The sequence below is a fragment of the Conger conger genome, chromosome 2 (assembly GCF_963514075.1).
Source record: "Conger conger chromosome 2, fConCon1.1, whole genome shotgun sequence".
In the NCBI taxonomy this organism is placed as follows: domain Eukaryota; kingdom Metazoa; phylum Chordata; class Actinopteri; order Anguilliformes; family Congridae; genus Conger; species Conger conger.
Window position 1 is genome coordinate 24,016,573 of NC_083761.1, and position 11,376 is coordinate 24,027,948.

Sequence of the window (11,376 nt, forward strand, 5' to 3'; positions counted from 1 at the left end):
GACGGTGGCCATATTTCTTGAAGTTTTATCCGTCTGGACCAGGGCCCAATATTTAATTCATTTGGTTGTGAGCTATGGCCATTTATGACAATCCAACTTTGTGTTCAAAAGTGATTAGCATTTCTTTGATAATCCCACATCATTTTTTATTGCCTGTTTATGGAGCGGCTATTTCGTTCATTTTTGGAGAGTTTTTCAAAAAATGTGAATTGAAATCAAATATGGAGGACTTTAAAACGGTTAAAGAGTTATAGTCCACATGCTGTGACATGTTACACTGCCACCATCTGGCCAATCTGGATGGTTTTCCCAACCTGAGTAGTGGGTGACCAAAAGAACCTAGCTGCCAACACTTTTAGGGCGTAACAATAGTAAACATTGGAAGAAAGACAATATGGTTCCAGCACTCATGCTTGGAAACAATAGGGTCCAGCACTCATGCTTGGAAACCTCATTATGCTTATTATGAATTGACGAAGAAAAAGGAGGCGGTGATAGGGAGGTAGAGAGAGGAGGTAAAAAGCAAAGATAAATGAGAAATCTCCATAAACTGGCCCACACAAACAACGTCCACCAAACAACCGCTCTCGGCACTGAAATGACACCGCTCCATGGACCACAAAAGGTTCAGTGCAGGACTGATAAGATCAATTCCACTGATTGCACTGAGCGTTGATGTCATTAAGCAACGGACGGCACTGGTATACACCAAACCCCGCGGTCATGACTTTGACAAGCGAGCTCGGAAGGCACCGCGATGTCGACAGGATGAGCGGCGTTTCTCCTGCTGTAATTAACAGCGACAGCTCTCCGCCGCCCTCAGCGGCCCCCTGCCTCACATCAGACAGACTGACGGACCAGCTAATGGCTCCCGACGCTTGACAGATTGCTGGGGGAATCAGCAAAGACCACATGACAGGGAGGTCACCTACCATCACAACAAAAAAATGTTAATAGCAATAATGATAATCACGGTTTAAAAACAAAACAAAACAAAACTTTTCCGCAATCGGTCTTGCCAACAGCGTCTCCCAGTGCTGGAAAGTTCTAGAAGCTTTTTGACAGTGACAAATGGAGCCAGCCAAGCCTTTGAATTTGAATAGGACACTTAGTATCATGCAGGCAATGTGTGAAAGCAACGTGCTACTACTGCACACCAAGTTACAAAGTTCTTTTCTATTCCCCCCCCTACCCTAGGTCACATTTCTTCTTAAAGGCTCTCATAAGACAGAATTTAACTGCTGCCATAATCCAGGCGGTGGCCATTAATATTTCAGAGAGTTTCACCAATGGCAAACTCCATTACCTAGAACCAGACCAGACCTTCTTTACCAGGGGAATCTGGCCTCTAATGACAGCACGCAGTGAACTGGTTTTCCGTGACCTCAAGCCCATGTTTAGCGCCACACTTCAAGCTTTGTAGATGAAAATGACATTTTAACCAAACAGGAATGATGGATGCATGCATTTAAATGATCTAAAATAAATTAATATACAGGTAAATGGAAAGGAACACATAAGTACAGTTTCTTGGTAAATACTAATTATTGACCATGGTCCTTTTCAAAGCTTCATACAAGACGTCTTTTTGCCTGTCATTTGGGAAAAAACAGGATACAAATGCAAATTCAGTAGCACAGGATGTTTGAGTTGTGATTAATCTGCCCCATGATGAGTGGCAGGGAAAACAGAAAAGAACACCCCAAAATAAAATGAGAAAGCAACCCACAGCTCAAAAATAAATGGCCATGCTCCTGGAGACTTGTGGGGGTGTACGGTGATGATGTCATCGAGATGGATGACAACAGCACAGTGAGACAGGTGGTCCACGCAGACAAACACACATACACACACATGCACACACACACACACACACACACACAAACATGCACACATCCTCCCTACCACTGGCGCGTTGCCGTGACAACAAGAACCCCACGCTGACAGTGACTGAAAGCGCAAAACTGCAAGTGAAAGAGGAAGTATGTGTAACAGCGACCACAGATTCTGTCATAGTGAGCTAGAGGAAACCAGCCCACCACCCACAGGAACATAAACTCCATCAATATACACAACATATTAACAGCACCTGTTTGCCAGAGAATGGCGACACCCAAGGGATACTCATTTAGAGAGAGAAACCAGGTCCTGGAGCACAAAAGAAACCCCTTTAGCTTTGTACAAAGGGGTTTCAAGTCATGTGACATACAGGTCCCTTAAGTGAAAATTAAGTTTTAGTGCATAGGTGTAGGTGTTTTTGGCAGTTGCAAAAACCACCTATGTGATATTTTGAATTAAAAAACTTAAGAAACCATTGGAGGTGCCTCAAGTTAGTTGCATATATTCAAATGAAGATGAATATACACTTACTGAGCACTCTATTAGGGATTTATTAGATTACGTATTTATTATAATTTATTTTGCTGCTGTAGCCTATCCACTTAAAGGTTTGGAGTTCAGTGTGTGCCAATGTGTGGTTATTTGCATTACTGTCACCTTCCTGTCAGCTTTGAGCAGTCAGGCCCTTCCTCTGACCTCTCTCATGAACAATGAACAAAACAATTTTTGCCCGCAGAATTGCTTCTCACTGGATGTTTTTAGTTTTTCGCACCATTCTCTGTAAACTCTAGAGACTGTTGTGCGTGAAAATCCCTGGACATTAGAAGTTTCTGAGATACTCAAACCACCCTGCCTGGCACCAACACAATCATTCCAAGGTCAAAGTCACTTAGATCACATTTATTCCCCATTCTGAAATTTGGTCTGAAAAACAGCTGAACCTCTTGACCATGTCTGCATGCTTTTATGCATTTAGTTGCAGCCACATTATTGCCTAATGAAATATTTGCATTAACAAGCAGGTGTAGAGGTCTACCTAATAAAATGCTCACAGTGTATCCCTACGAGCATTTTTAGGGACAGAAAAAAAGCAAGTAAACTCTAATATTTGTTTTCCTCCCCTGTCTAAATAGGGCTCCTCTTTGAATTATCCACATCTTGTGTTCTCCCCAAGGAACTGTTTTGAAACATTTGGCTAGTTAGCAAACTAAAAGTGGTCCGGGGTTATGGTAACCAGGTGCACATCATCCTCGTGAGTCAATTTTGACAAGATTGTAAGGTTCCATAAAAAAATAATTAAGTAGAGTGTCTAAGTATTTTTATGCAACATGCTTAAGCATACCCTGCTGTAAAATCCTAATTAGCTGGGTATGAGCCGGTCAACCAGCATGGTGAAACTGGTCATATCGCTGGTCTAGCTGGGTATGAGCTGGTCAACCAGCTAGCAGCTGTTTCAAAACATTGCTTGAGCTTGTCAAACCATGTCAAGCTGGGAGCTGGTCTGAACTGGTCAACTAGCTAAACCATGTCAAGCTGGGAGCTGGTCTGAACTGGTCAACCAGCTAAACCATGTCAAGTTGGGAGCTGGTCTGAACTGGTCAACCAGCTACCAGCTGTTTCAAAGCAGGGTTAGGGTATATGTCCTCTGATGTCAGCAACTTAATTTGAGCGGTGACAACCACAACGTTTGACTTGGTGTGAACTACTGCCATTGGAGCAGGAATATAATTTATTGAAATCAAGCTGAAAAGGGCCGACATACCCTAAAACACCTGTAACATACAACAGCATTTCACCTTCACTCTGCATTGCCCAAGGTAACAGGCCAATAACTTGACTGAAAGTTCATTTATTGATACATTTCATTGGAGGGGAATCCCACATGAGAGGGAATTAACTAGCTGTGTTAACAAGAAGCCTTCATCACATCTTCCCGTCTTTCAAATGAAGCATCAAAGGTCTTGGAATGGTTGCAAAGCTCAAAAAATAAAGTATACTTCCGGAAAGGAGACAAGTTTGCAGTGGAGGAAAGGAGGATTTTGAGTATCGGGATGCCGTCCCTTACTCAGTTGAGGTCACTGAGGATTCCATCACAGCGGGAAGGACTCAGGGGCGGACAAATGTGAAGTCCATGTATTGGCTCCCCCTTGTGGCCGGGGGTTCGATTTCCATTGATGATACATTCTGCACGATCACATCACTACATGAAAGCCGCTCAGCTTCCGATCTGAATAAATGCAGACTGCCAACTGGTATACGAGCCCATTCCACAGAGGCTGTTCGCCCAAGGAGAGGCTAAATCTTCATTAGCAATGTTTACAATGGGGGTGGCAGCGCCGCCCTCCGGTCTGCTGAAAATAAAGCCCGATTTACCTTTCGGCGAGTTTCGCACAACGTTACGCATTTATACTTCGGCAAAGACCTGCAGGGAAGGTTCCATTGTCTCTATGGCAATGAGACGCCAAACTGCTGTTTACATTTGAAATTATATATATTTTTTAAGTTTCCTTGGCATGGTAAGTGTCCCATGACCTGGCAGGCCAATCAACACTGCGCAACAAATTACGAACGTGTCCATTGTCCGCGACATGAGTAAGTTCTGGAGGTGCGCGACGTTGAGGAAGATTGTCGTACAATGTATAATGTATAAATCAGGCGTAAGTCACCTTCAGTCATTCAGAGGGATAGGGGAGCAGAGGAGAAAGAGAGATTGAAAGATTATGAGGACAGTGAATAGCAACATAAAGCCTTTGGGTTCAGGTGCTCTTCCTGGGAGTCACTGTATTTGGAAGTAGTGGGTTGGCACTGTCATTATTAAGGGAATGTGGGTGGGGGTGTGTTTCTTTATTAGGGGAAGGGGTCAGGGGTGCTGTTGTTAGTGCAGGGGGGTCCCACCACGGCCATGAAATGAAATTCATTTAGAGGGCACACGTGTTCATTGCAATTTCGGTGCAGCCGCAGATTACTCTGGTGTCATGTAACCAAGACAACTACGGCGCTATGTTCTCTCGAGGACCCGTGCTGCCTCCAGGTCTAAAAGCGAGAGAGAGAGGAAGATGATGGAGAAGAGCAAAAAAGGAAAGGGAAACATGGCAGGGGCCATAGCGGGAGTGGGGGGTAGGGTTAAGCAGCATCCAGATTTTCACTCTATCATACAGTCCTTGAAACATACGGGGTATACATCAAAATTGACTAGTGACTCAACTGTTCCTAATACTAAGTGTTTCTAATTCTAATGTTAGCAGCTTTGTCTGCCCGTCAATAAAAACTCCTATTTTGGTGTTCTATATTTTATGCTGAAGAAATGTGTTCATTGTGACTGCTGCCATCCAATCCAACAGTCTTTGTAACGTTGTGTGTGCTGGCCTTTATTTTTATCAGAATAATTCATAATTAATACGTGATAAGTGGCTGGTATGTGTGAACACTTTCTATAAAATACCTTATCTTACCACAGGGCGGCGTGGCACTTATTCCATGACGTTTAAGCCGATCTCAATTGGGAGTTAGGGCTACGAGATTGCATCAACTGTGCTCCTCCGCATATTAATTCTACAATTAGTTTTTAGTCAAAAAAAGGCAACCCTAGAGGCCAAACAGCAGACATGGGTCAAATACAGTATGTAGTTCTTTTGGATTCAAATACGTTTCTACGCTTTGCTGGGCTTGTATGGTGTATCAGACCCTATGGAATAAAGTGCAAGCCCTGTCTTCTGGTCCTCTTGGCTCAATTGCAGCAAGCAAGATCAATCAAACACAGATAAGTATTTGAATCCAAAACAATTACGCATCTGTCAGTCACACAGTACCTTAACCTTAAACTACATTACACGTCCAGTCTTTGTGCCTGGGGATTCAAACCTCAGCACCACACCCAAGAGGGCTCAAACTATTTATCCACAAGCCAAAATCCCGCCACTTGGATACCCCTTTCATGTTGTTATTTTTTTCCACAGAGATTATATCATTTTCACAGCTCATACAGTTATAAAACAGAAAACACGGGACGTGCGATGGGAAAACGAACGGCCATACTCTCAGCTGGCAGCAAATACTACGGGGCTATTGAACAGAGATGGGAGACGATCACACAGGAAGCGAAAGAATCAACCGTACCAGCCCCAGAAACAGCGGAGCACCTCAGCGCGGTCAGGGGTTAACCCGTACCGGCTCCCTAACTGTGCTGCCCATAGCAACCGTTCCGAGAAGCATCTTTCACAGAGCTTATTCTCTCGATGAATGAATGACCCCCCCCCCCCTCTCTCCCGCTCTCTCTCTCTCTCTCTCTCTCTCTCTCTATCCCTCTCTCTCCATGTGTCATTAATGGACTCTCTGTGCATCTCGCACTGGAATCGCGCAGCTGCCTCGTCTTCACCATTTTATTATTTTAACGATCTCTCGCACGACTACGTGGAAAATTCCAGGGTAACGAAACCAGATCAAATTTAAATCTTGACTTGTGAGGACTCGCGTGATCCAAATATCTTTCGGATGAAAGCAGCCACTCAGTTTAGGCACTGTGTTTCGTTGCTGCAGCTGAAAAGGGTTGAACATAACTGAGCATGGCCAAACACAGCTTAACAAAACTGGACACTGAACACCTGAGCATGACTGAACACAGTGCAACGCAATTAGACAAAACTTAACACAGCCCAATGCAACTAAACACAAGTGAATCATACTATTGCACGCCCATGGTTGAAAAAAACAACCAAACTAATAAATACATTCAAAAGCCAGGGCTTATTGAAGGAGCAAGACATAACCCATGTGCACATGGCACACATGCCTTTCATTAAGGTCAACAATTTACACATTTAACCTTTTGCAAACAAGCAGAGTAAACACTCTCACATACACACAAACATTGGCACGCACGCACGCACGCACACACACACACACACACACACACACAAAGGCTATATATAGGACCAGCATATCTCTCTCGCACTATGGCATACGCCTTGCCAGCGTGAGCAGCGGAGACAAACTCACCAGATGGCTCCAGTGACAGCCTGCCCTGTCCTCCGCACACCAGTGAAACAGACAGGTTCCATTCCTCTTTTCATTTTTGATAAATAACCATCTATCTTTCATCACCTCTGTTTCCATATTTTCAGAGCATGTGTTATTACAAACCTCGCAAATAAAAGATTCACCAAAACTGGATGGCAAGAGAGAGAGAACACTTGATGGTTCAATTGAAGGTTATTTCTGTTCTTGTGTTTTCCCATTCCCCAGCATTGTTGCAAGAAATGCAAATAAATAACACTGCCGCAAATGTAATAAACCTAATGAATTAATCTGTCAAGTGCCCTTTGCCAATGGGCCTAATCACTCCACCATTCAAGGTTATGAGAGGGGAGGGTATGGGGGTGCTTGTATTTGGGCTTCCATTTGAACAAGGGGGATGTTTTGGGTAATAAATTGCACTGTGTATATTCACTCATACCATATTTTCTCTGAGCAGATTGCTAACATCAACTTTGTGTATTTTGTTGCTGTGACAAAACTACAGTGACAGTAAGTCAAAGAAGTGTTGAAAGGGAAAGATATCAAAAAAGGTTGCACGCAATCCTATTTTCTTTGAACAAAATTTCTTAATGAAACCAAAATTTGAAACAAAGTTTCTAACAGACACTAAGTGACTCTCAACAGAAGAAACAGATACAGATCATTCAGAATACGCAGTGAGGCACAGTGTGATATTTCATAATGGTGCAGGTCAGGCGGGTGGACCACCATCTCTGTGGTTTTTGCCATTTACCTTCCATCTGCAACCACACAGCCTTGGAAAAAAAGGTGTGGGGACTATTCAGCCATATGTGTGGTTCAAAGTAAGAACTTGAGTGCAGAAATGCATTCAAAAAACAGCTGACACAGCAGCCCTCTAGGATTTGAGTTTGGGATTCATTGTGTAGATCCTCGGGTTCACAGTACTGGTTCCCAGTATGCTCACAAAAAGACAGACGTGAAAATGTTGTGATAAAGCATATTTGTTTGGAACCTGTCGTTTACCGGAGGAAGCGTTTATTTCTGGCAGACCAGAATGTCAATATCCAAAAATTAAAAATTCGCATCTCTTAAACACTGCCAAACAACCAGTGCGACTTCGGCCAGGTAGGGCTGAAAATCAAAACACTGCACGCCCAACACCGTTCCCTCGCCCTCTCTATAAGGGACACGTGGGTGGAAGGATCAACTGGCTGGTTTATCTGTATTATTTCACACGCGGGCAAAGGGCGGCTTACACACGCGCGTGCCTTCAGTCATCGGTGTTGGGACGAAAACACACTCCACAGCACCAGAAATAAAGCATGTGCCCGTCGAAGCGGAACGACGGCTAGCCCTTTCGCTTGCTCAGCTATGCGCTGACCTGACCACGTGTCAATGTCACTCAACGACCTAATCTACAATATTCACCGGAAATAATGCGCAAATGTGGCCTCTTAATCCGACATTGTATGTACAATGTTAATATTTACATACATTTAAACAAATTCCAGCCCTGTATTAAAAAGTAAGGAATGCAGCATTTCCGTAAAGGCGACAAGCGAATACAAAAATAAGATCCCACCCCTTCTCACTCATGTTACATAGTTGCCCTACATTCTCGCCACAAAATAGTCCTGTTTCTAACATTCATTTGTAACCACTGCAACACTGTCATCTCTTGTGTTAGCCATTGGTGACGGTCAGCGCACTTTTACTCTAAGGTGAAACACCAGCAATTACAAAAAACAAGTTCTCCATCATAGAAAGGTAGTTTCCAAAATAAAATGTCCAGAGCAGAGCAGACAAGATGAATTCATATTTATTAAAATAAGTCTGCACAAGCGAACGGAAAATGAAATCGTGAACCCAAATTACCGTTCGAGAACCGCATACCGATGTATGCTACAGCATAGCGAACAGCTAGCCAGTGAGTAAATCACACCACATACCGCTGCAAAAGATGTGTCAAAACACTTCCTGAAATGTTAGCTATCAAGAAGCTCGTCGGGCACACAGGTATATAATGTCTGCCAATAATATTGGGTGCGCCTGTCAGTATATTTAAATTGATGTGTCATTTATTTAGCAAATCAGTAAAAATAAACCCACAAAACATAAACAGACACATATAAGTTAAAACACATAGACAAAAATAATACGATTTCTTTTAAAAAACGAAGTAGCTTTGCTCGTCTAGAAAGTAGTAACGGGCATTGTTCGCAACCACTCCAGTGAATGCGTTCTAAAAATAATAAAAGGGAAGTGAACGTTGGCTCGTCACGTTTCCCCTTCAATACATCACTTTTTACATAATACTTAATGCAGAAACCATTCCAAAATATTGTTATTTGTTCAAATATAAACTGTTAAGGATACTTTTTATGTACTTACATTCATGCATGCTGTGCCACTTTAGCGAAACAGCTGAGACTGGGTACAGTGTGTTCGTATAGATGACTGTCTCTCGCGCACTGTCAGAGATCAGCGGCTGCCTCCTCCAGCCACGCAGCGCAGAGATCACACCGCACGACAACGCTACCAAACCCCCCGCCGTCGCCAAGCAACAAGGCCACTTTAGCCAATCCCACCCCTCCTCTCCTCTCCCCTCCCTTCTACTCTTCGACATATCATGACAACTGCCGCAGCGCAAGTTGCACTTTGAGCTACGTAACTGCGCCTCCTGTGAACGCCATTTTGGCTCCACTGAAACGAGTTCACTTTGTACCACAGCAGAGGTTCATAATTTGAAACGCAATCAATTTAAAACCATAACAATGATTTACAAACCATGACAGACTGAACAGGCTTGACTTCTTACGTTCTGTCACATTCTTCATGTAGTTGAGCCGTTCACAACTGTTATAAGGGAAATACCTAGTAATATAGCCTACTCAAAGCACTGTGAATCTATCTAGCTGCACTCTGTATTTCGCCCTTCATGATAGGCGGAGGGAGGCAGTCCAGAACTTCCACTTGCGTGGCAGAATGTTAGCCAATCAAAAGGAAGAGGATTATTACTATGTGCGTCATTTTCGCGGGGGACTCCTGCAGTTAGTTCCACTGTCAAACCTTGACTTGTCAGATGACAGAGTTGGTTATCCCAACTACGCCGACAGTTTCTGCCCACGTTGTGTAATCATATGGAACCCAACAGTGTAAACTGCTAGGTAGTTAAAGCTTAACCTTTTTGCACAAGCATGGTTTTTAATTTTAAAATAAATAATCCAGAACAGTGTGTCTCTCAGTTTCTGTAAAAGCTTTTTTATGTAGTTATCAAATATGGAATTAATGTTTGCAAAGCAAAGCTTTTCAAGTCTAAGCTGTACCCATAGATATTTCCTTTCTACATTCACCGTCCACCCTGAAGGCCTGTGATCTTAGTATATCAGGAATGGGCAAAGCATTCGCCTCCTTCTTTGTGTCTGTGTGTTCACACCAAACTGCTACTCTCACAGTGTGGGGACAACAAGCTGTGTCAAGAATACAACCCACTAGCTGGGACATGCACAGTTTCATAGCTCGATTTCCCCTTTCTCTCCAAGCTTCAGAAGATGTAAACTGGGCAACACGGAAACACAAAGCCAGGTGTTTATAGACCACTTTTTTGGATGGAATTAGTGGCTTTAAATGACAGCTGCTGCACAACCACAATGACATTTCCCACAGATCTCACACATACCAGGAGAATCCTGGTGGGCAAAGGCAAAAGTCCAGAGGAAAGTGGAAACCCCAGTCAGCCCCTTGCAGTGCCAGGGCAAGGCTATTCATTACCTTGCAGTTGTGCAGTTGCCAGCTTGCTTTTAGCATTCTCCGTGGAATCAGACCTCCTTTTGAGGCCATCAATATCCAATGTGAAAATTGTGGCTTCAAGTCTCTGTGTTCCTTTGCTGCAAGTTTGTGTTCTTCCAGCTCCAGAGATGACAGCATCATCTGTACGTTCTGTGGCCATGGTCTCATTATTCACACGCTTAATTAAGTTAAGTAAAAAATTAAGAAGTTTAAAAACATGTGAATAATGGTAAACCTGCCTAGTAGAGGGTGCGTTTGTATCTTGCCCCCAGACACAGTGTGGCAAATGGTTTTGGACGCAAAGAAAAATTGAAGGGTCACAGTTGAAGATATACAAAACTTTGATACATCTGCAAGTTTCCAAATGTACCATCAGAAACAAATCTTTATGCTAATAGTCTTGTTGGATGGCTTGCCAGAAAATAAAGAAAAACCTCAATTGAGGGCAATCAACAAAAATGAGTGTCTGGAGTTTGCTTAATGGCAATTGTAGCTTTGATTGCAACTCGCTGTTATGGTGAGATAAGGCCAATATTTACCACCAGTGGTGAGTTCTGGCATTAGAAAAAGGAGGCTTATTTAACATCATATTAACAGTGAAATATGGTGGTGGCTGATGATTGGATTGGTTGTTTTGGGTTATTTTGCACCTGCTGGTCCAGGAGTTCATGTTAAGGGCAAGCACCAAGACAATTTGAAAAGCCTGATTCACTCTGCCAGTAAGCTCAAACCTGGCCACACATGAATATTTCA

General features: G+C 43.2%; 1 protein-coding gene across 2 annotated transcripts in view; it reads right to left on the reverse strand.

Annotated features, from left to right (window-relative positions):
• The window catches only part of foxn2b (forkhead box N2b), a 35,487-nt gene extending 25,746 nt beyond the window's left edge, over window positions 1–9,741 (reverse strand). Inside the window, exon 1 of one of the 2 annotated variants that reach the window (XM_061233026.1) lies at window positions 9,653–9,741. In XM_061233026.1, coding sequence (XP_061089010.1) covers window positions 9,653–9,671 — 19 coding nt within the window. In that variant the 5' untranslated portion in view covers window positions 9,672–9,741. Of the gene's footprint in view, window positions 1–9,225; window positions 9,332–9,652 lie in introns of those variants that run through there. The other variant, XM_061233027.1, reaches the window with a different exon arrangement.
• Window positions 9,742–11,376: the final 1,635 nt, after the last annotated feature.